At 36.9% G+C, this 26,217-nt stretch overlaps 1 protein-coding gene across 1 annotated transcript; it reads right to left on the bottom strand.

The window, feature by feature from the left end:
• Positions 1-1,117: 1,117 nt before the first annotated feature.
• On the bottom strand, positions 1,118-17,908 carry PDIA3 (protein disulfide isomerase family A member 3). The gene is made up of 13 exons (XM_053717725.1): positions 17,645-17,908; positions 15,646-15,724; positions 14,668-14,785; positions 12,322-12,429; positions 9,224-9,353; positions 8,994-9,113; positions 8,755-8,880; positions 6,715-6,897; positions 6,498-6,606; positions 4,451-4,579; positions 2,498-2,577; positions 2,117-2,174; positions 1,118-1,575 (listed from the first exon to the last, which is right to left on the bottom strand). The coding sequence occupies exons 1-13, from the start codon at positions 17,785-17,787 to the stop codon at positions 1,468-1,470; spliced, it is 1,491 nt and encodes a 496-aa protein (XP_053573700.1). The 5' UTR covers positions 17,788-17,908; the 3' UTR covers positions 1,118-1,467.
• Positions 17,909-26,217: the final 8,309 nt, after the last annotated feature.

Raw genomic sequence — 26,217 nt, forward strand, 5'->3', positions numbered from 1 at the left:
CTCCTCCCCATCCGGTCCCAGATCGTGGGCAGACCCTTCATGCCGACTGAGTCACCAACGGGCTTCTTAGATTGCTTTACCTTGTTCCAAGGCTGATTGGACCTCCAGGAAGGCTTGGACTGTTCCTGCTTTGCAGAGGAAGTTTTAACCTTGAAGTTTCGAAAGGAATGAAAATTACTTTGACATCCCTTCTGCTTATTCCTCTTATCCTGAAGGAGGAAATGACCCTTTTCTCTTGAAATGTCTGAAATAATCTCAGCTAAGCACAGCCCAAACAATGTCTTAACCTTGTAGGGAATGGTCAGACACCTAAACTTTACCACCTCCTTGCTTTTAAAGTAGGCAAAGAGAATGACTGGGGTTGGAGGGAAGGGAGGTGATACTTAACAGCTTTGCTGTGGTGCTCTTTGCCGCCTCCTGCTGGCCAGGAGTGATATTCCCAATAGTAATTTGAGATGATCCGTGGACTCACCGTGTCATTAGAAAGAAAAATTTCATGATTCAGAACAAAGCAAATTAAATAGAAGTCAAGTTAAAAATATATATATATATATATATATATATATATATATATATATATATATATATATATATATATATATATATATATATATATATAAAAAATTAAAAAAAAAAAATGTATGCTTGCTGAATTATGAATAAAAAAAATAAAACACAAAGGGTTTCATGTCCCTTTAAGTCTGATGCATACAAAGCTCTTAGTACTGTTAACATAGCCATCACAGAATATGTGCTGATGCCATTGAAAATTAACAGTATTAAAAATTTTAAGAAAATTATGTAAATTTGATTGACCTTACTATTCCTTTAAGTGCTAAATGATTACTAGATAATATCAAGATGGAGGGGAGGGGACAAAAAAGAAAACAAAAAACCCCCCAAAAACAGGCTAATTGTATATAAAGGTTATATATTGAAGAAAAAAGCAAAATATAGTTTCTATAAAGTAATAGGTGCTGAAGAGCAATCAGCAGATTGTTTTATTGTTCCTTTATGAGGCACTAAAGGAGAATACTGTGCGTCGGTTATTCTACACAGAATCTATAATGAACATTTACATTTTAAATTAGAAATTTACAGAAAATGTCACACAGGATTAAAGGAAGGGGGTAATTGTTTATTTTTCCCAAATGTACAAAACAAAAAAAAAAAAAAAGAATCTCAAATGAAACAAACCCCCTCCCAACCAAGATGGTAAAGTGGTGCCCCTCAATCCAAATATCATTTATAAGTCCTTGTATGTTCCCAGCAGTGCATCTAAGAGCGATCTAATCTCAATTGACATGTCCCCCTTCAAAATAAAAAAAAAAATATTTTGAAATCCAGCTGTACAATGTGTCCGCCAAAACATTTAGCCCCTTTTGGATCCCAATATTTTCAAGATGAGTCCCACCCTGCAGCTCATTCTCTATGGTGGATATAAAAACGCTGCATTGAACAGATTGGTTACAACTCCTGCTTTTTCTTCTTAGGTTTTTCATCTTCCTTTACAACTGGAGGATTTGTTGCCTCTTTCTTCAAGAAGCTGAGGAAATCACTGACCTCTCTGCCTCCCTGTGGAGAAAATACAAAAAAAGATTAAGTTAACAATCCTTTGCAACATTAGGAGTACAAAAAACAAAACCTTGTATTTGAAAAAAAAAAAAAAAATTGCTTTAACCCTTTCCTGCCGGGGTTAAATTGTCTACATCGGACCAACTGTTCCGATGTAGACAAATTGAAATCACAGTTGTGCACACAATCACAAGATATCAATTGGATCGGGTCTGGGGGGCGTCCCTATAATGCTAGAACGCCCTCCAGACCACGATCAAATCCAGGAAGCGCAGTAGGCTGCTATGACGTATTCCGTCATAACTACGCTAAAGCCCAGCGCCATTTTGATGGAATACAATGGCATAACGGCGGCAAAAGGTTAAAAATGTTTTAGGAGCATGAACATAGTTCTTTAAGCACCAGAAGGGCGCCACAAAACAGTTGTGGCGGCGCTACAAAACCTTTGGTTGACAAATGGGGCAATGCTTTGCACCAAGTTAAGATTTAGCAATTTAGATTTAAAAAGTTGTTGCATGCAATATCAGAAACCAGTCCTTACTTCATATTTCTTTGGACTTTGTTTACTTCCAGCTGGTGAAAAGTAAAGGGTAGGAAATCTGCAGTGAGAAAGAATAAAACCTAAAGTTAAACATGTTAAAATATTTTGCCAATTAAAAAACAACCACACAATACATTAACAGCCCTTTTGATGCACAGAAATAGTCTATTTAATAAAGTCTGACTTGACTAAGTTCTAGTAACTTTATCTGTACAATACTAATTAGAATAATATTTACAGACCACTTTATGTATTTTATCGGAAACAGGCGAGGAATAATTTTTTTAATATGCAGCTTATTTCAATAGAAAGGATCAGGTAGCTTATGTGACACCAACAGCCCACACAAAAAAAAAAAAAAAAACCACACATGACACATACCCTCTAACTTCATAGGGCGAAGGCACATCGTTGGCTGTGGCATCCATCTTGGCAATAACAATGTTTGGATCTTCAGCAAGCTAGTTAAAGAAAATATGAAAAACAATTAGAATGCAGAATAAAATTAAGTTAAAATATTTTTATTTTTCATATAATACAAAATATATCAAACAACAACATTTTATACATTGTGTATATTGTCTTCGATTCATTGAGTTTGGTTAGGAGTTTCAGTTTTCCAGGCTAGTTTGTAAGATAGTAATAACCAAAAGTAAATGAGAAACACCTAGGGACACCTAAGAGCAAAATACACCTTAGGATAAAGTTCATTGCTAGATACAACATAGACCTTAAGGTAAGGTATAGCCTTTACTTGTGTTCCTTAAGGCTTCAGAAGTTACGAAGATTTTCAAAAGTACAGGTAATTACATTAATTTTTTTTTTTAAATTACAAATAATAAATTCACTAACACGTTTATAACCTGGATATGGTTTTGATAGTCATTACTATGGGCGTGGGTGACTAAGTGGTGAACTGGGTAGTATTTAGAGCAGTGTGAAAATGAATATCCAACTTCTAGGGAGTGGAGTGAATTGGCCTTGTGTGGTTCGCCCTATGCAGAATAAAATTAGAACTGATTTAATGTTTTAATTTATACAATTCAGTTGTGTAGATTAAAAGGACCATGAAAAGCAGTATACAATGTAATAGATAGTGATACAGAAACGGTAGTTTTTTCCAAATTTAAATTTTTTTTTTTTTGCATAATTAGACTATTTTATGAATGAATCAGAATTTAAAACCTGCAAGCCAATAAAATAACCACACTTATTGAAAGTAACACTAAAAAAATTGGACAAAAATATCTTAATATGCTACACAATTTTACCAAGAAAACAAAACAGGCAAAAAAACTGCCATTTTCGGCCAAAATGTTTCTGCGACCAAATTTTGGTGCATCCCTACTTACAATATTAAATATCAATATACTGTATTAAGTTGTGTAACAGAATCAGATTAAAATTTTTTTTTTTTTTTTACCAATTATCCAAATAAAGTATAGTCATAGAAAACTATTATATGAGAAACAGTAAGTCAAGAAATGAACTCAAACAGCAGCTCTAGGGTAGCATCAAATTTGAAATATGCTACACAATTTTACCGAAATAGCCAAAAATGCAATTTTCGGCCGAAACGTTTCTGCGGCCAAATTTCGGTGCATCCCTAGTAATAAATGTTCTCCCATAGTTTAAATATGCTAAATCACATAATTTATAAAAAGTTAAGTTTCAAATGTGCTCATTTTAATCAGTTTGTTCATCTTTATCTTAGATGGCCCTCATTTTTGTCCACGCCTCACTTATTTTAAACGCATCCAACAGCAAAGTGTTTATTATAACATTTACATATGTATAAAGCAATTGTGTGCCCCCCACTGAACACATGCACATATGTTTTTTCATCCACTTCCTCTCAGGGCTAAGATGCATGCGCAATAAAAACACTTATTTAAGGCCAACGCATCTGGAACGGAACTATTAGAAGTTATAATAGTGCTGCAAACCAAAGCACAGTTAGTTAAAATAAAAAATTTGAGGGGTAATATTTCTATAATGTGAATTTTAGCCAGTTATGAATGAGAATTTGTGACGTCTATGTTTACAATGTATGCAAATTAACATTGAGCATGCACAGGAGATGCACGCTCACAATCATACCTATCCTGATAAAAACCAATCATAGGACTGCATAATTAGTTTAAATAAGGGCTTGCAAACTATTTAGATTTCATATTAATACTACGAGAAGGCGGATATATAATAAATCATTTGCTTAATTCACTGCAGGTAAGCTTTACAATAGTCTATATAATTTTGCTTTTCAAGTGCCTTTAATCAGCAGCAATAATCACACATCCCTGCTTCGCAAATAGCGCTGTTAATTGGCCATACCTTTTCTCCAAGCTCTTTGAATTTAGGCTCCAAGTTCTTGCAGTGGCCACACCAGGGAGCATAAAACTCAATCAAGACATCCTTACTTTCATCATTTACAATGTCATCGAAGTTTTCAGCAACAAGAACCTAGGGGGGGGGGAAAAAACACCTTCAGTTTAAAAATGGTTCTTTATGATTAACTTCTCATGTGCATATGGAAAGAAAATAAATATCTGTGAAACCAGTCTTTCAGAAACGTCTTCCCTCGCTTATTAGGGTCTGAGGATCTAAAGTTCTATGCTCTGGCGAGATTATATAAGGTCTGGTCATTACGGTGAAACTATTCAATTTTAGAAAGTCAAATTTTAGTCTGAGGACTTTATCTTGAAATGTATGATTCCTCTCCATACGGGCACACCACCATAAAATACTTCATCTTAATATTTGTAGCTAGGCATTAAGACACTTCACACTTTGTTGGCAGATTGTAAAAATAAAGAACAATTTAAAGGGACACTCAGGTCAAATTAAACTTATAATTTCAGATAGAGCAGGCAATTTTAAACCACCTTTTAGTTTACTTCCATTAACAAAAATGTGCAGTCTTTATATTTACACTGAGTCACCAGCTCCTACTGAGCATGTGCAAAAATTCCCAGAATTTATGCATTTGTGATTGGTTAATGGCTGTATACATACAGAAGCACACTCACATGAACGAACAACTGGCTCAATATTATTGTTAGCCTGTTCTATGGCGATTAAGCATCTGGGTGCAGCTTTTAGCCCAGTAATGCTTTTCACAGAAGAACTTTCCTGTAGTATATCAGTCTGATCCCGCCTATTACAGTCAGTCCAGCGCCAAAATACCAGGCAATTCCTCTCTGAGCAAGGAACACAGCAACCCCAGACTATTGTTTTGGCCTTCATTGGGCCTCACCAGTGAGGTGTAGCCATATTCCTCTAAGCACACGGAGCAAGGAGTCCACGTCTGGTTTCCCCTTTTTCCCCAAAGGGAGATTAAATACACATACATATAAAAAGACACATCTATATATCTATCTGAAATTGGTAAAAAAAAAAAAAAAAACTCAAGTTCAGACTAAGTGCTATTGGTTACGCATTAATTATGTAAATCTACTGTATTTTCATGAAATAAAAAAGGTTAACCAGTTTGTCTTTGGAGACCACCCATCTTAAAGTTTAGCCAATAAGCAGATTTTACATTCTGTTTAATACATTTGTGTTAAAATGGACACAATAGTGTACATAGGACAGCTTAAGGAGTGATTAATTAATTGGGATTTTTTCTTTCTCAACTATAGAGTATGACTAGAGACCTTTACACCCCCCTGCAAAGAGGTTTAACACAGTTAAAGGAAAAGTTTACTCAAAAATGTTCTCCCCTTTAATTTGCTCACCAATGATCAACTTTAACTGCTGGAGTGTTAAATAGTTTACAAGTATTTCCATTACCCTTATATTGGCATTTGAAATAGTTTTTTTTCACCTTGTGGTATCCCCACCACCCATCCTGAAAGTTTTTGGCCTAAACGACAAGCTGTGTTAACACAGCCAGTTGAAGAAATTACACTCCCAGTGGGTTATAGAAGAGTTAAGGTAATACAATGTTAATTTTCCATTGTTCTCTCCAAGTATTGGTGATTGATTTATGGACAGATATAAGAAGCAGGTATATGTACACTGTGATAAAAGTATTGAGATCTTATAACTACAAGCTAAACACATTTTATTAGGTTGTGACTTCAAAACACAAAAAGCCTTAAAAAGCAAATCTCATACATTTTATACTCTGCAGCTGGTACAAAAAAAAAAAAAAAATACAAAAAAAAAAATTGGAAACACATTAAGGGAAAAATAATTTTATAGTAAACTGTCCCTTTAAAGTACAGCTTGGGACCCACCTGAGTGGGAAACAGCTGCTTACCCAATCAGCAGCACTAGTTACACAGCCCTGCTTTGCAAATAGTTGATTGGGTAAGAGTTTGTTAAAAACTAAAAGCAGAAGATCCAGCTTCTAAGTGTGTGTTAATATCGGACGTACCTTGACAGGGCCATCATTATCTTCAGGAATAGGCTCAGATTTCAAGTATCTCTTTAGTTTACCATCAAAGTAATCCTGAAGGAATCGTTCCAAAGCTTTTCCATCACGGCTGTCACAGAAAAATAACACCGAATTAGGCATTTTGTAGACTAAAAACAGAATATGCACAACACTTAAAACACACACACAAAAAAAAAAAAAAAAAAAAAAATCTTACGAAAATTCTTCATGCATGGTGTATTTCTCGCCTTTAGCATTCTTAATTCCAACAACAGGAATTTCACCGGTACTGGCATCCAAACCAAATTCAGAAACTTCATGGCCAAAGTCTTTACGGTTAGCAATTGCAAAATTTAACTTGTGTCCAGCATCCAGGAACTTCTTCGCAATCATCATAACTCTGAAACAAATTTTTTTAAACTGATTCACAAGAAAGCATCAAAAGGTAACATTGAGGGAAAAATATTGTACATTGATATAGACCTAGTAAAAAAAAAAAAAAAATGAATTCCCACAGTTCTGCTTGCTTACAGGGACACAAGCATGAGAAAAGGCTCTCCCTTCCACTCTTCGAAAAATAAAACAAAAACCACACAATGAACTTTTAAAATACCCTCATCTTAGCTCACTATAGTTACATTAAAATAGTTAGGGGGGGATTGGGGTGGAGTATACAAAAAAAAAAACATTGTAAGCTATGTATGACAGCATTTTTTCCTGCCCTCTATATAGAAACAGAGTGTTACGCATCACCCTGCAGGCCGACGTGCGAGCTTAGTCAAGTTAATTACGTGCATGTGACAGTACAATATTTCCATTTTCAAAAGGGTATGTATAACGGTCTACATTATAGCACACTTCAGGACGGTTCTGCATCATGTATTTATGCGTGGTCTCAAGCTTCTCTCATTCTGCCACACCCATGTATTTTACTTTTGTTTTTCAGGTAGTTGCACAAGGTTAAAGGGACTGTAAATGTTAAACTAAAATCATTAAAGTATGGCTATTCAAGCAATTAATTAGTGACCTTACTTTGCAGAGCATAAGCGCTATGGAAGAGTTTAAAAAAAAAAAAAAAAAAAAAAAAAGAATTTGCCGTCCACTATACACCCATGCAGCCCGATATTTTTTCTTCAGGGAGGTTCTGTCAATCATGTATTGTGAAACGCCCATATTTTCCAATCCAGAGCACACATTTCCACATCCTCTGTGCATGCTAAATCTGAAACACAGAATCTTAATGCACGATGAAGCATTGGGATCATGTGTATATGGCTGTTGAATGCGCATGTGGAGAGGGAACGCGAGCTCGCTCCACTGTTGGCTGCAGGGGCAATGACCGCAAGTATTGGAAAAAAAAAAACTTCTGATTCGTAGGCAGACAGAAGATACTCTTTTGGGCAAGTATAAAATACTTTTTTTAAACGCTTCCACTGCGTTTTTTGCTCAGCAAACTTGGGCTAATGTATTTAGAAGGTAATAGACTTAAAGCTAAGGGCAATTATATTTTAATGTTTTATGTCCATTTAAGAAAAGGTAAACTGAAATAAACCCCTTAACAGATGTACCCGGCACGTTGTATGTCCATAAGGTGTTTTAGGCCCTGTAATAGCGTGACGTATTACAACATGTCTCACTCCTGAGAGTGATCAAGCTGTAGGACGGTCTCACAGCAAGAGACTGCTGTCATTAAGGGGTTAAAATTATACTACAATATACATATTTTAGTTCTTAGCACTCAGATGAGTCTAGTCTTTACTGCTTTTTAAAAATACTGCATGAGGCAGGAAGGGACCTTATATTCACCAGAAAGAGGGTTTTTTAGACGGAAATATTTAAATGGACAGTAAAACCCTTTGTAATCATAAGGTATCTGTTATGTTGCTATAGAACATTTTTAAACAAAAATTGCTGTAAATAGGGTATTAAACTCCATCTCCCATTTGCATTACATGGAGAAGCCAATTTAGATTTTAGTCTGCAGACAAAAAAGGCTAGCCACAGTTAAACAAGATTGGGCCAATTAGGGACACATATTTAACAGTTAACCATGAGAAGTCAGCAGGGAGCATTTCAACCCTCAATTTTCATGAAGAGGGCAAAATAATGAAAATAAACTGCATCGCTGTTTAATTATAAATAACATTTTATATTAAAATATTGAGATTTTTACTGTCCCTTTAAGACCCATGCTAAAATAAAAGCTCTACAGTAGCTACTTACTGAATAACGTCACATATTTCCATTCTCTAATTACCTGTTTCTCCAGTAGTTGGAACCCTTGGCATTCTTATCATAATCAACATCGTAATAGGCCACAAGCAAGTCCTTTCCTTGAATCAATTCTCTGTTGTCTGCAGTCATGTGAGGACAGATGCCAAAACTGAATGAGAACAAAATTATTTAAAAACCATTCCAAAAGAACTGTGCATCAGCACATCCAAGCCTTAAACTACATTTCAATTTAAAACGTATTGTTACAGATGCAATACTCACATGTTATCTTGGATAAACTTCTTAATTTTGCTGCTGGTTATTTTCTCATCAGCAGGAAAAGCAACAGAAATATCTTCAAATTTGTTTGCAAGACGTGGAGGACGGAACAAAACTATACCCCTGGAATGAAAACACAAAAATGTTTAAGCATAAGAATGCTACAGTTCCATATTGAGAAAAGGCCACTTTAATTTATGGATATGGATGTTATTAGAACAAAAAATACGTACTCGCCATTAGAATCATACTTGTCAACCAATTCATTCTCATCTGTATGAGCAAATCTGTAGTTCTCTCTAAGACTGTTGGCAGCCTTCATAAACTCTGAGTGTGCTGTGCCATACAGTTCCCGGAAGAAACCTTTAGGAAAGAAAATGTATTTTTTATATAAACTATCAAAAGATTACAGACTTTAAAAACTGAATTTTAAAGTTACACACACTGGGCTCAATGTACTAGGCAGCATACACTCCAAAGGTAGGCGTACTGCAATAACCAGCTGTAGAATCACGGAATAGGTAAAAGACAGCTTTATTCAAATGCACAACATAAAACCATAGATGGGTTCACCAGCCCAGTATAAGCTCACAGGTAAAAACACCAGGTGTGTCAGGAAACGCAGACGCGTTTTGTGAGCATGCTCACTTGTTCACTGCATAGGGAGTGACCTGTGCACACCTCCAGTTATGCCACAAATTTTTAAAGACACAGTATACATATGTGACTGTGTTGAACACTTAGATAAAAAAAATGTTACTCTAGCCACTTTTTTTCTGTTATCTGTATAGTACATTATAATGCACTGTAGCTATATATAATATAGTTCAGAGTTGATAGAATATGTATCGTTAATACTCATGTGCTTGATACTTGACATTGCAATTTATCGTTAAAGTTTAAATTGCTGCCAATAACAAATATCTAACCTAAAGGATAGAAGAAATACTGTCTGAATTAAATAAATGTATACCCTCAATATGTATGACCTCCATTTATACCTAGTTTTAAAGATACAGTATATACATATGTAGCATTAGTAATTCATATATTAGTGGGTAAACCGACTACTGAGACCTTATTAAGTCTCTAGACACTACATTACAGCTTAGCATAGTAAAATTAATGTTTGATTTTTACTCATGTAAATGTTACTTTTGTGCAAAGTATCTCTTTATTTAATTGTTATAGTAGTAACTTGCCACTGAGTACAAAATAATATCTATCCTACAAACAAAATAAGAAAAGTATCTATGTATTTAAAAAAAACAAAACAAAAAACCATAACCTCAATGTGGATAACACATTTATATGCAGTAAGTGAGGTACTAGTCTATGGGCTAAATATTAGTATTTATCATAGTTGTTTATTATTATAAGTTTTAGTCTTAGAGAATAAAGGCTAAAACCACAGTACCTTACTAATGGTCTGTAGAAAGCTATGTCTATAGAACCTATATATTTAGATATGATATCCAAGTGAATAGATCTAGATCCCTTCTCATATTTAGTCCCTGTGGGTTACTGGTTTTTAGCCTATAGATACTTTTCTTATCTTGTTTCTAGGATAGATATTATTTTGTACTCAGTGGCAAGTTACTACTATAACAATTAAATAGACATACTATGCACAAAAGTAACATTTACAGGAGTAAAAATCAAACATTAATTTTACTATGCTAAGCTGTAATGTAGTGTCTAGACAGACTTAAAGGGACAGTCAACCATAGAATTGTTATTGTTTTAAAAGATAAATAATCCCTTTAATTCATTCCCCAGTTTTGCACAACCAACAGTTATATTAATGTACTTTTTACCTTTGTGATTACCTTATATCTAGGAACCTTCTTCCAGCCCCCTGATCACATGACTGACTGTTTATTATATATTGTCTTAAATTTAGCATTGTTTTGTGCTAAATCTTAAATAGACCCCTGTGCCTGAACACAGTGTTATCTATATGGCCCACGTGTACTTTATGTCTCTGTGTTGAAAAGAGATTTAAAAAGCATGTGATAAGGGGCAGCCCTCAAAGGCTTAGAAATTAGCATATGAGCCTACCTATGTTTAGTTTAAACTAAGAATACCAAGAGAAAAAAGCAAATTTGATAAAAGTAAATTAAAAGTCCTATCTGAATAATGAAAGTTTAATTTATACTAGACTGTCCCTTTAATAAAGGTCTCAGTAGTCAGTTTACCCACTAATATGAATTACTGATGCTACATATGTATATACGGTATCTTTAAAACTGTAGGTATAAATGGAGGTCATACATTTGTTTAATTCACAGACAGTATTTCTTTTTCTGTCCTTTAGGTTAGATATTTGTTATAGGCAGCAAATTAAACTTTGAACTTTAACAATAAATTGCCATGTCAACTGTATCAAGCACATGAATATTAACTATACATATTCTATCAACTGTGAACTATATTATATATAGCTACAATGCATTATAATGTACTAGATAAAAATAAAAAAAAAGTTGCTCTAGCCAGTTTTTTCTGTTAAGTGTTCAACACATTAATGTCACATATAAGTATACTGTGTCTTTAAAAATTTGTGGCATAAATGGAGGTGTGCACAGGTCACTCCCTATGCAGTGAACATGCTCACGAAACACGTTGTTTCCTGACACGCCTGGTGTTTTTACCTGTGAGCTTATACTGGGCTGGTGAACCCATCTATGGTTTTACGGTGTGCATTTGAATAAAGTTGAATTTTACCTATTCCGTGATTCTACAGCTGGTTATTGCAGTGCGCCTACCTTTGGAGTGTACGTATCTATCTGGATTCGTTGGCGGACTTGTCCTGGGCAGCATAGCAGGACAGCTGATTTCGCTACACGTTCACTCTCTCCATTGGGCCGTGGCGGAGGACCGGGGATCTCCACCCCCTCAAGCCTTACAGCGTCAGTGCACTCCCAAACACAGACACCCTATTGTCTCCTACTAAGCAGCATATGCTGCTGTTGAGCCCATGTGGAGCAGGCATGCACATACAAGGCTGCTTTTTTCACAATGTAAAAAGCAGTCAATTGGCCGTGCTTCTTACCCTCCCCACCATCTGAGTTGGCGGATATAAAAAATGACCCCAACCATGTGCGTACCGAGTGACTGACAGGTCCTTCAGCTTCACAAGAGAAGGGGACAGCATTACACACAAGTGTTTCATGATACATTCAGGCACCAGACAGTGTCTGATCTTCATTGCGAAGCCAGGCAGACAGTTTCTCAAGATGGGAATTTGCCAGCCCCCGGCTTAGTACATGGGGCCCTCTTTCTTGGTTAATATAAAAACAAAGGGGGGGGGGTAGTAGAAATTACTTACCAACCACAGAAGCCTCCTTATCTGCTATGTATTTCTCAAACTCCGCTACAGATCGGAGATCAACTGATGCAGGCCCAGCCTGTTTCTTCATTGTACTGACTATGCCATCTTTAGGGAGAGAGAGAAGAAATTTTTTTTTTTATATATCCGCAATGTTTGTTACACAAATCATTAAAACAATGCATGTTAAATAATGCAATTAACCTGTGCTTCAGATGACTCAAAGGGACATTAAACTGCTATGCACAACTACAAAAGATTAACTACTCACTATGATATTGTCTTCAATACCATGCTTGTAGCTCTTAATTTCTTCTGTTTTAAAAGCTTAAAAAGGGACAGTTTACCCAAAAAAGTTTTCAGTTTTTAAACACAATAGCAGGAATAGTTGAGAATAGTGGTGCTGAACATTGTTTTAATCATGCTCTGTATTTAGAAATATTTTTTTGAAATGTCTGTTTACCAGTTAAATTGCCTAAACCCCTTAGAATATTTTCTGGCCGTGCGGCCAGTCTGCTGTTACTCCCCCCTCAGTGCATTGCACATGTGACATCCTCTCCAAAAGCTATTGTAAACAAGCTGCCTGATGACTTGAGTGCACGCTATATTTCAATACATTGTATAGCTGTTACACTTAGATACAGTGGATGCCCTGTATTACCTGCTAAACCATAAAAATACATCACCTTTAAAAAATCCCTACGTGTCAAATATCAGAGCTTTAACTGCAGACAGTCTCTAAGATTCATGAGACTGGCTGCAGAACCATACTGCAAAACAAGCAAAGAAATCACTTCAGCTAAACTTCTCAGCCTGCTTGTAACCTGATGCAGCAAGACTGGGTAGTGAGCATGTCATAAACACAGAAGAAATTATCTCAGCATCAATGATTTCTGTTTTGTTTCAGTCTTGCTGAATCAGGTTACAAGCAGGCTCAGAAGTTATTTCTTTGCTCGTTTTGGAGATATCATTCCTGTCCCAGTCTCAATCTTACAGAGACTATGTCTGCAGTAAAAGCTGACATTTATTACATGTAGGAATTTTTTAAAGCCGATGTATTTAATGTTTAGCAGGAATAGAGGATTTGTGCAGGCAAAGTTCTAATATACATTTGACATAGGAATTTACATATAGCCTACGATTGGAGGGTGGGCGTGCTACACTAAAGCACAGCTCAGCCCTCTCCTGGGGGAGTGCCAGCACTGGATAATACTCACATGAGCAGGAATAAAAAGCTAAAATTTACTAAATGTATTGTTAGCAAGTTTAACTATAAAGGTCTAAAGTCTTTAGTCACTGTATTTCCTTTAAGAACAGACTTGTGATTGCTGTGTAAACTGGTCCTTTAAAGCTGCCAGATACTGAAGCTTCAACTCTTTGTACTATGGGCTGCCATTTTGGTGCTCAGGTATTGAGCTTGTGACATAAGCTGTGCACACTCAGATCAGTAATAGTCTTATAATATACAGCTGTATAATGAACATGATACATCATGTGATCTTTACTTTTTTCTTTAAAGCAGTTTTACAGTTACACAAAATATATTTTAAAAATAAAACAGACCTCACTACAGAGCAATGCAGCCACAGCAGAAATGTAAAGTTCCTGCAGCACATTATACCGTTAACCTATTTTTTTTATGTGAGTGTGCACAGCTTCTGTCAGAGGCTGTGAGAATACCTGAGCTCCAACATGGCGGCCCCAGTTAACAAAATAAGAGAGCTTCAGTATCTGGTACCTTTATAAATCCGTTCTCCTGTATTAATAGGTTAAAGGGCCACACAAACCAGATGAAATGCAATAAGTGAGTAGTTGTGCCTAGCAGTTTAATGTCCCTTTAAAGGCAGTCAACACAAATTGTTATTGTTTAAGATAAGCGCCTTACTCCCTATTCCCCAGCTTTGCACAACCAACATTGTTATATTGATAGTTTATAACATTTAAAAACTGCCTGTTTCTAAGCCACCACTGACAGCCTCTTACGTTTTTTTTTGCTTTCCACAACAGAGAACTGCTAGTTCATGTGGGCCATACAACACTGTGCTCACGCCAGTTATTTAAGAGTCAGCACAACTTGGCTAAAATGCAAGTCAGTAGATAATATAAAAAAGTCATGTAATCATGGGGCTGTCAAGAGGCTTAGATACAAGGTAAAAAAGTATAATATAACCATGTTGGCTGTTCAAAACTGGGAAATGTGTAATAAAAAAAGCGATTATCTTCTAAAACAAAAACAAAAAAAAATCTGGTGTAGACTGTCCCTTTAAGTAACATTTAGTAATAAATAGTTATAACACTGTCCCTACCCAGCCAAGATTTACTGTTGGGAAAAATGCCATATCTTACCAGCAGATCTTGGACCATCATATGAACCAGATTCTTCTCCGTTTCTAAATATTTTTAGTGTAGGGTATCCACTGACCCCATATTTGTTACAGGTGTTAGAATTTGCAGTACAATCAACCTGTAAGGAACAATGGCATTTTTAGAGTATTGTATAATACATGCAGATTACATCTCAGATAAAGCACTGAACTGCAATATAGTTTACATACAAAATACAGGTTTTGTAAGAACAGAAAAATCTAAAAAATGTCTCATGTAAGAGGGAGTGTAACTGGGCATTAAAGGGATATGAAACCCAAAAGTTCTCTTGTGATTGAGAGCATACCATTTTTAGATAGTTTCCAGTTAACTTCTATTATCAAATTGGCTTTGCTTCCATTGTATTCATTGTTGAAAAGATATCTAGGCGAGTGTCTGCAGCACTACATGGCAGGAAATAGTGCTGCCATCTATTGCTCTTGCAAATTGATATTATTGCAAAACTGTTGCCATATTGTGCTCCAGACACGTGCACGGTCCTAAGTTTACAGTCCTGCTTTTCAACAAAAAATACCAAGAGAACAAAGAAAATGTAATGGGAAAAAAAATAGAAATTTGATTTAAAATTGCATACTCTAAAACAAACATTTGGGGTTGCATGTCCCTTTAAAAAATAACTGGTCAGTCAATTATATCTCCCACTGCTTTATTGGTGGGCAGCAAAGGGCAAGTTAATCTATGTAGAATTATAAAAATCTGCATGTTTGTTTCCTTCTTCATGAGGTCTTACAGACGAGGGTGCACTTTATGATCAACTTTAGTATATATTCTTCATAGACATTTAGGTTAGTATAGGACGAAGAGTAAGAAAGCCTGAGGGTTGGCTCTATATTTTACAGTTCATAAAACATCAATTGTTTAATTTCTTACAAATCATCCTCCATAAGTAGTAAGTGTGTGCGCAAGTAAAACTAAGATAAGCAATAAAAGCCATCTCACCTTGGCCAGTGACAGTGTTCCTTTTAATCTTGTGGCAGCACTTTCATATTCAGGTGCAAGTTTCTTGCAATGTCCACACCTATAATAAAATGTTAAGCATTATCACATGTGCAGACACCTCTTCGCATTCGGATGGTCACATCCAGTTACAAAAATTGTAACAATGTAAAGGAATCTCAGAAATATAGAACATGCTACCCATTTCTAATATAAAAAGAAGCATATTTGAAGTGAAGCAGGCAGTGTACACTTTATTTTTTACTATCAAGAAGTGCCACATTTGCAGTCAAGATTCTCGATTATGATAAGATGCTAATCACCAGTTTCCCTTTAACTGAAAGTTACAAGAAACCACAAAGGTAGCTTTTAATGAATGCTTCCGGGAAAAAAAAAAAGAGTGGGTTGAGTCATTTCTAGCCAATACAAAGAGGCCACCAAAACCAGAAGAGCAAATGAGAAGCAGCCAGCAGAACAAGATACACCCACAATTTAACAGACTACTGCAGTGCTTGGACTGATGGGAACAATAGTTTACTGCTTTAACTTACTGAATAGTAAAGCAATGAGAGAATGACTAGTCAGAACTACAAGTCTCTACTAAAAAGGAAATAGACTTACACTGACAATGAGAAACTGTGACAAACCAGACTAATAATCAACATACAAACTCAATCAAGCTGACTCAAAGTGTTCAGATCATGACAGTGTGCCAAACTGTGCACCCTTATTTTGCCATTAAAAATAGGATAAAGAAACTTCTTAAACAAGAGTGGGTAAAGATTATTATTCCTCCAAACTAAAGTAGAAAAGCGAAATCCCAAACTGCTGCTAGTGTCCAGGTGACAAGACATGAACAATTCTCTAGCATTAATAAAATCATCACTTTGGCAATTAGAAATTGTATTGCTTCAAAATCTAAGCATTAAACTACCCCCAGAAAAAGAGATTAGAAACAAAAAAAACAAGTGTTTCGAACACTTAAAAAGGGGAGATTCCAGCAAAACAGGTTACTAAAAAAGCCATGGCTTTTATTAGTGATAATTAAGATACAGCATCCAGTGTCATTAGGAATCTAACATTATGTCACTAGGGGCTGAATGGTCAGTTTATCCAATGTATGCTTCATGGTTTTTAGATTCATAGTAACTTTTAGGACAATACAAAATACTGTAAAAGTACACAGCTACTTTGCATACACATTCTACACATGTGCAGATTTGCCAAAAGCAATGCATTGTGTAGCAAGCCAATAAAAATGTGGATACATATTAATTGAACATTTATATTGAAATGTTCTACAAAATTTAATTAAGCAATGCACAAAAGGCAAAGTGCAGCTACAATTACTCAAATGTATGAGTAAAGTTAATCAGGCATAGATTGATCCAATAGTAAATGCTTTGTTTCCTACATTAGTCATACAACATCTTTAGTATAAAACCCACACATGAAGGTAGAATACTGTGATGGCTGTAATATTTTGGAATTCTGATAGTCATGTGCAATAGGACATACATATTAGGGTTATAAAGGATCAATTTTTGCCACAGGCTTTACTCCACCACCACCACCACACATCTGTAGACACATTTTGCAACAAGGTTACCAACCCATTGTGGTACTACATCATACATCTATACTGTCCATAAAATATCAGTTAGCAAAATCATTGTTTAAAGAAGGGCAGGATAAAGCCAACAACAACAAAAGGCGGAACCCGAAAATAGTGTTCCTCTACTAGAGTATGGATGCACCTGCATACCTAAAAATAAAATGGATTAGCCAATTGGAATGAACGTATAATTGGATTTAGGTAGATGAAAGCGTGAACCTGTTGTAGTTGGTAACACAGCAAACAATTGCATTTTCACATGAAACAAAAATAGAAAGTGAAAGCACCGTTCATGGTCAATAAGCATTAGTGAGCCCACGTCCGCGGTACAACATAAGCCCTGCACGCAGACCGCGTTATAGAGAAGAGCCACCCCCATATACGTACCATGGCGCAAAGAATTCGACAAGCAGGATGCTGTGCTGCGGTACGACGGTTTCAAAGTTGTCGTCTGTAAGATCCAGAACGTCTGAGGCCCAAACGGCGGCTATGCCAAGAAGGAAGAAAACACAGAGTAGATTTCGGGCCATGGCGGGTTCTTGTTACCGCTCTCACTTGGGATGCTGGCTCCGGTCTATGCGTCACAACAGCACTGCGGGTCCAGCAGAACGAGGGAAGCCGGGGAAAGAAAAACCTGCCGGAAGTACCCAAGGCCAGTCCCGGAGCCGCAGTGTGGCAGCCGATCATTGGTGCGCGGGCAAAAACGTCATTGAATGGGCGGGGCAATATAGACAGCACTTCTTACTAATCAGGTGGTTGGGCTGCAGCTACCCGCGCCCACATTTTGGTAGGCGAGGCAATCTGGAGTAGGAGTCAGCTTTACCAATGAGATGCTGCCACGGTTGTCACGTGATTATTTTCTTAGGTTGCCTAGGGGACTGTTCATGCCCTGGATTCTGTGTTTAGGCCAAAATCAAGTCCAAGTTTACTTGTACGATGCCAGCTTTAATTAGCTTCTCGTTTTGTGTTGGATTTTTCCTCTAATTTAATGCTTACAGGCTTAAACTTAAACTGTATACGTGTTCATAAGAAGGAAACGTGACTATTGCAATACACCATAACGGATAAATACGATTGTAATATCATAAATAGAGTAACTGTGTAATGTGGGCATGAGTTGTATAGGTTCGTTCTCATTATGACCAGGTGACCAGATTTTCAAAAGGAAAAATAGTGACACAGCTCAAACGGTTCAAAACATTTGTTTCATTGCTGTCTTTTCCTAAATTATGGCTAGATTACGAGTTTTGCGTTATGAGCGGCGCGGTGCTAACTTGCAAGTTATTGTCACCGCTCACCTACCGCGCTGGTATTACAGGTTTTCATAAACCTGCCGTTATTAGGCAATATGTAAAGCAAAATTGAGCTCCATACCGCACTCCAATACCAGCGCTGCTTTGAGCTGCTTTTATGTGCTCGTGCACGATTTCCCCATAGACATCAATGGGGAGAGACGGCTGAAAAAAAGCCTAACACCTGCAATAAAGCAGCGTAAAGCTCTGTAACGCAGCCCCATTGATTCCTATGGGGAAACTAAATTTATGTTTACACCTAACACCCTAACATAAACCCAGAGTCTAAACACCCCTAATCTGCTGCCCCAACATCGCCAACACCTACATTACACTTATTAACCCCTTACCTACCGCTACCGCCGCCACCTACATTACAGTTATTAACCCCTAATATGCTGCCCCAATGTCACCGCCACCTACATTACACTTATTAACCCCTAATCTGCCGCCCCGACATCGCCGACACCTACATTACAATTATTAATCCCTAATCTGCCGCCACCTATCTACACTTATTAACCCCTAATCTGCCGCCCCAATGTCGCCGCCACCTACCTACACTTATTAATCCTACTATTATTACCTAAATAATACCTATTTAAGACTAAATACCAATAAAATAAACCCTAAACTAGCTACAATATAACTAATAGTTACATTGTATCTATCTTAGGTTTTATTTTTATTTCACAGGTAAGTTTGTATTTATTTCAACTAAGTAGAATAGTTAGTAAATAGCTATTAAAGGGACAGTCAACACCAGAATTGTTGTTGTTTTAAAAGATAGATAATCCCTTTATTACCCATTCCCCAGTTTTGCATAACCAACACAGTTATAATAATACACTTTTTACCTCTGTGATTAACTTGTATCTAAGCATCTTCTGACAAACCCCTGATCACATGACATTTTATTTATTATCTATTGACTTTCATTTTAGCAAATTAGTGCAGTGTCTGCCACAATCCACGGGCATGCTTACAATGTTATCTATAGGGTTTACCTGAACTAGCTCTCCCCTGCTGTGAAAAGCAAATACAAAGCATGTGATTAGAGGCGGCATTCAAGGGCTTAGAAATTATCATATGAGCCTTCCTAGGTCTAGTTTTCAACTAAGAATACCAAAAGAACAAAGCAAAATTGGTGATAAAAGTAAATTGGAAAGTTGTTTAAAATTACATGCCCTATTTGAAACATGAAAGTTTTTTTTGGACTTGACTGTCCCTTTAACTATTTACTAACTACCTAGCTAAAATAAATACAAATTTACCTGTAAAATAAAACATAACCTGAGTTACACTAACACCAAATAAATTACATAATATAAATGCAATTAACTAAATTACAAAAACAAACACTAAATTACACAAAATAAAAAAATAAATTGTCAGATATTTAAACTAATTACTTCTAATTTAATAGCCCTATCAAAATAAAAAAGCCCCCCCAAAATAAAAAAAAACCCTAGCCTAAACTAAACTACCAATAGCCCTTAAAAGGGCCTTTTGCGGGGCATTGACCCAAAGAAATCAGCTCTTTTACCTGTACAAAAAAAATACAAACAACCCCCAACAGTAAAACCCACCACCCACACAATCAACCCCCCAATTAAAATCCTAACTAAAAAACTTAAGCTCCCCATTGGCCTGAAAAGGGCATTTGGATGGGTATTGCCCTTAAAAGGGCATTTAGCTCTTTTTCTGCCCAAACGCTAAGCTAAAAATAAAACCCACCCAATAAACCCTTAAAAAAAAACAACACTAACCCCCGAAGATCCACTTACAGTTTTTGAAGGCCCAACATCCATCCTCAACAAAGCGGCAGAAGTCCTCATCGAAGCCGGCAGAAGTCTTCATCCAAGCGACCGAAGTCTTCATCCAAGCCGGCAGAAGTCTTCATCCAGACGGTATCTTCTATCTTCATCCATCCGGCGCGAATCGGCTCCATCTTCAAGACATCCGACGCGGAACATCCTCTTTAAACGACTTTTCTTGCAGAATGAAGGTTCCTTTAAATTATGTCATCCAAGATGGCGTCCCTTGAATTCCGATTGGCTGATAGAATTCTACTGGCCAATCAGAATTAAAGGTGAAAAAATCCTATTGGCTGATGCAATCAGCCAATAGGATTGAGCTCGCATTCTATTGGCTGATTGGAACAGCCAATAGAATGCAAGCTCAATCCTATTGGCTGATTGGATCAGCCAATAGGATTGAAGCTCAATCCTATTGGCTGATTGCATCAGCCAATAGGATATTTTCACCTTTAATTCCGATTGGCTGATAGAATTCTATCAGCCAATCAGAATTCAAGGGATGCCATCTTGGATGACGTCATTTAAAGGAACTTTCATTCTGCAAGAAGACGTCGATTGAAGAGGATGCTCCACGCCGGATGTCTTGAAGATAGAGCCGCGCCGGATGGATGAAGATAGAAGATGCCGTCTGGATGAAGACTTCAGCCGCTTGGATGAAGACTTCTGCCGGTTTCGTTGAGGACTTCTTGCCGCTTGGATGAAGACTTCTCCCGGCTTCGTTGAGGATGGATGTCGGGTCTTCAAAAACTGTAAGTGGATCTTCAGGGGTTAGTGTTAGGTTTTTTTAAGGGTGTATTGGGTGGGTTTTATTTTTAGAAATGCCCATACAAATGCCTTTTTCAGGGCAATGTGGAGCTTAGGTTTTTTTAGTTAGGTTTTTATTTGGGGGGTTGGTTGTGTGGGTGGTGGGTTTTACTGTTGGGGGTTGTTTGTATTTTTTTTACAGGTAAAAGAGCTGATTTCTTTGGGGCAATGCCCCAGCAAAAGGCCCTTTTAAGGGCTATTGGTAGTTTAGTTTAGGCTAGGGTTTTTTTTATTTTGGGGGGGGCTTTTTTATTTTGATAGAGCTATTAGATTAGGTGTAATTAGTTTAAATATCTGATAATTTATTTTGTGTAATTTAGTGTTTGTTTGTTTTTTGTAATTTAGTTAATTTTATTTAATTAACCCCTTGAGTGCTAACGACGGCTCTGAGCCGTCGCAGAGTTTCTCATTCAGGTGCTAACGACGGCTCAGAGCCGTCACTAGCACTCTCCCACCTTGAGGGAGATCTGGGGGCTCCCACCCGCTCCTACCGCGGCGATCGTGCCTGTAGAGTGACAGGCATCGCCGGGGCTTCCCGTTTTGCGCGGTGACGTCATGCGTGATGACGTCACCGCGCAACTTTATTTAAAAATGACAAAGGACAATATAGGGAAAGGGGCATGCTGCTTAGAAGCCTGTATCTCAGGCATCTAAGCAGCTACATACCCTCAAGACCCACAGTTGGAAAGGTAATCGCCTAACCTTTCCAACGGTATAAGTCTTGGGGATCTGAAAAGAAAAGAAAAAAAAGTAAAAAAAAAATATTTTAAAAAATGTAAAATTTAAAAAAACCCTCAAATGTGCTTAGCACCCAGGTGGGAAAGTGCTTAGCACTCAGAGGGTTAATGTAATTTATTTAATTGTAGTGTAATGTTAGGTGTTAGTGTAAGACAGGTTAGGTTTTATTTTACAGGTAAATTTGTATTTATTTTAGCTAGATAGTATGTAAATAGTTAATAACTATTTACTAACTAGTTTACCTAGTTAAAATAAATACAAACTTGCCTGTGAAATAAAAATAAAACCTAAGATAGATACAATATAACTATTAGTTATATTGTAGCTAGCTTAGGGTTTATTTTATAGATAAGTATTTAGTTTTAAATAAGTATTATTTAGTTAATGATAGGAATTTTTAATTAGATTTATTTTAATTAAATTAAATTTAGTGGGTGTTAGGGTTAGACTTAGGGTTAGGTTTAGGGGTTAATAACTTTAATATAGTGGGGGCGGCAGATTAGGGGTTAATAACTGTAATGTAGGTGGCAGCAACATTGGGGCGGCAGATTAAGGGTTAATTAGTGTAGGTAGGTGGCGGCGATGTCGGGGGCGGCAGATTAGGGGTTAATAAATGTAGGTAGGTGGTGGCGATGTTAGGGGTGGCAGATTAGGGGTTAATAATATTTAACTAGTGTTTGCGATGCTGGAGTGCGGCGGTTTAGGGGTTAATATGTTTATTATAGTGGCGGCGATGTCCGGAGCGGCAGATTAGGGGTTAATAATTGTATTTTAGTGTTTGCGATCGGTTTAGGGGTTAATAGGTAGTTTATGGGTGTTAGTGTACTTTTTAGCACTCTAGTTATGAGTTTTATGTTACAGCTTTGTAGCGTAAAACTCATAACTACTGACTTTCAGTACGGTATGGATCTTGGCGGTATAGGCTGTACCGCTCACTTTTTGACCTCCCAGGTAGACTCATAATACCGGCGCTATGGAAGTCCCATTGAAAAATAACTTTTTGAAAACTGCGGTAATTACGTTGCGTTACGGCCAAAAAAGTGTGCGGTACAGCTAAACCTGCAAGACTCGTAATACCAGCGGTAGTGAAAAAGAGCCTTAACGCTGCTTTTTCACTCATTCCGCAAAACTCGTAATCTAGCCGTTAGTCTTTACTATTGGTGTCCTGTTCTCAGACCTCCCTAACAGGCCAGATTTTGAGGATTTTTGAACTGGAGCACAGGTTAAATAATCAGGTGATTACTAAACATGGTAATTTTACCTGCTCTCATCCAAGGTAATCCTGAAAACCTGGCCTGTTGGGGAGGCCTAAGAACAGGTTTGAAAACTAGTAGTCTATACATACAAATTACATTATTACACCCTATTTATTTTTTAAACCCCCCCCCCTAAATTTAGGTATGTAAATAGAGGTAAAGGCAAGAATTAATGAAGTGATCAATTAGCATAACAATGTTTTGTCTTTATTATCAGTTACTAGAGAAAAACAAGTAATATTTACTTCTAGATATTAATGCACTTTTCTAAAGAATGTATTAAACCCCACTAGTAAGCCACAATATTCTCTGCCTGCATCTTTGGTTTGTTTTTTTATGTTCTAAAATGCAAATGATAGTTTTTGTTTAAAACAGCAACTATTACCTTTCTGATTACAGTACAGTACTATTTTTCTGATGGTACTATTTATACAAAAGTATTAAAAATAATATAAAACTAACTTTAGCTGGCATTTATAAGCTGTATCATGGCATGTAAATATTGTGTAAATAATATATTGTCTAGATTTGGTATTCCAAAATCCAAATTATTCCGAAATCAAAACCTTTTACGGGCCCCAAGCAATTTTTATAAAGGGGTCTGTAGCTGTACAGCTTTTAGAGTTTCTGTGCTGTACTTTTTTCATCATTCCAGTACATGTTTATCAGACTGAAGATACACTTTCAACAAATATATAATATAAACATTTAATTTTTTTTTTTAAGAATAATTTTTATTGAGGTTCACTTCAAAACATTCGTACAGTAATACCGTCAATGAAAATTGCAAAGAAAGGTTGTTTCATTACTTTCAGTCAAAATAAACCAAACAAGTTGAAACATTACATGTTTATAAGACGGAAGTATCATATACATATAGGTTTGCCATACAAACTATTTACCTTCAGCTTAACAGATGAGGCCACTTTTGGACCTCGTGGTGGTAGTAAATACAAGCAGCTATAGAGGGTAGACTAGATCTTAAGGAGACCACTTTTGGGTCACAAATGTTGAACCATATTTTATCTATATGAAATAAACAATCTAACAATATTTTTAAAGACTCTTGGCTAGCTTTAGAGTTCTGCGTTAGCCGTCAAAAGCAGCGTTAAGGGGTCCTAACGCTGGTTTTGGCCGGCTGCTGGTATTTAGAGTCAGACAGGAAAGGGTCTAACGCTCACTTCCCTACCGCGATTCCAGGCTACCGCAGATCCCCTTACGCCAATTGCGTATCCTATCTTTTCAATGGGATCTGCCTAACGCTGGTATTTGGAGTCTTGGGAGAAGTGAGCGGTAGACCCTCTACCGACAAGACTCCAGCCGCAAAAAAAAGTCAGTAGTTAAGAGCTTTATGGGCTAATGCCGGAATATAAAGCTCCTAACTACTGTGCTCTAAAGTACACTAACACCCATAAACTACCTATGTACCCCTAAACCGAGGCCCCCCCACATCGCTGCCACTATAATACATTTTTTTAACCCCTAATCTGCCGACCGGACATCGCCGCCACCTACGTTATACTTATGAACCCCTAATCTGCTGCCCCTAACATCGCCAACCCCTATATTATATTTATTAACCCCTAATCTGCCCCCCCAACGTCGCCGCTACCTAACTACACGTATTAACCCCTAATCTGCCAACCAGACCTCACCGCCACTATAATAAATGTATTAACCCCTAAACAGCCGCACTCCCGCCTCGCAAACACTATAATAAATAGTATTAACCCCTAATCTGCCCTCCCTTACATCGCCGCCACCTACCTACAATTATCCCCTAATCTCCCGCCCGCACCGTCGCCGCTACTATAATAAAGTTATTAACCCCTAAACATAACCCTAACCCTAACACCCCCCTAACATAAATATAATTTATATTAAACAAAATAATATTCCTAAAATTAACTAAATTATTCCTATTTAAAACTAAACACTTACTTGTAAAATAAACCCTAATATAGCTACAATATAATTAATAATTACATTGTAGCTATTTTAGGATTTATATTTATTTTACAGGCAACTTTGTATTTATTTTAACTAGGTACATTAGCTATTAAATAGTTATTAACTATTTAATAGCTACCTCGTTAAAATAATTACAAAATTACCTGTAAAATAAATCCTAACCTAAGTTACAATTAAACCTAACACTACACTATCATTAAATTAATTAAATAAATTACCTACAATTACCTACAATTAAATACAATTAAACTATTCTATACTACAAAAAAACCAAACACTAAATTACAAAAAATAAAAAAGAATTACAAGCAGTTTAAACTAATTACACCTAATCTAAGCCCCCTAATAAAAATAAATAAATAAATAATAATAAAAGTCCCTACCTTATTCTACATTACAAAGTAATCAGCTCTTTTACCAGCCCTTAAAAGGGCTTTTTGCGGGGCATTGCCCCAAAGTAATCAGCTCTTTTGCCTGTAAAAAAAAATACAACCCCCCCAACATTAAAACCCACCACCCACATACCCCTACTCTAACCCACCCAAACCCCCCTTAAATAAACCTAACACTACCCCCCTGAAGATCTCCCTACCTTGAGTCGTCTTCACCCAGCCGGGCCGAAGTCTTCATCCGATGGGGCAGAAGAGGACATCCAGACCGGCAGACATCTTCATCCAAGCGGCATCTTCTATCTTCATCCATCCGGAGCGGAGTGGAGCCATCTTCTTCCCAGCCGACGCGGATCCATCCTCTTCAACCGATGCCTACTCGCTGAATGAAGGTTCCTTTAAATAACGTCATCCAAGATGGCGTCCCTCGAATTCCGATTGGCTGATAGGATTCTATCAGCCAATCAGAATTAAGGTAGGAAAAATCTGATTGGCTGATTCAATCAGCCAATCAGATTCAAGATCAATCAGATTGGCTGATCCAATCAGCCAATCAGATTGAGCTCGCATTCTATTGGCTGATCGGAACAGCCAATAGAATACAAGCTCAATCTGATTGGCTGATTAAATCATGAAAAGTGACGGAACAGCACCTTACCAGCAAACCAGATACACCAAATTCACCTTTTA

This window comes from Bombina bombina, chromosome 6, assembly GCF_027579735.1.
Source record: "Bombina bombina isolate aBomBom1 chromosome 6, aBomBom1.pri, whole genome shotgun sequence".
NCBI classification, from domain to species: domain Eukaryota; kingdom Metazoa; phylum Chordata; class Amphibia; order Anura; family Bombinatoridae; genus Bombina; species Bombina bombina.

Coding starts and splice junctions, on each gene's coding strand:
- PDIA3 (XM_053717725.1), bottom strand. CDS start 17,787: ATGGCCCGAAATCTACTCTGTGTTTTCTTCCTTCTTGGCATAGCCGCC. Junction 9,114..9,223: donor AAGTATGATTCTAATGGCGA/GTACGTATTTTT, acceptor TTTTCATTCCAG/GGGTATAGTTTTGTTCCGTC. Junction 4,580..6,497: donor ATAATGATGGCCCTGTCAAG/GTACGTCCGATA, acceptor CCCCCCCCCTAG/GTTCTTGTTGCTGAAAACTT.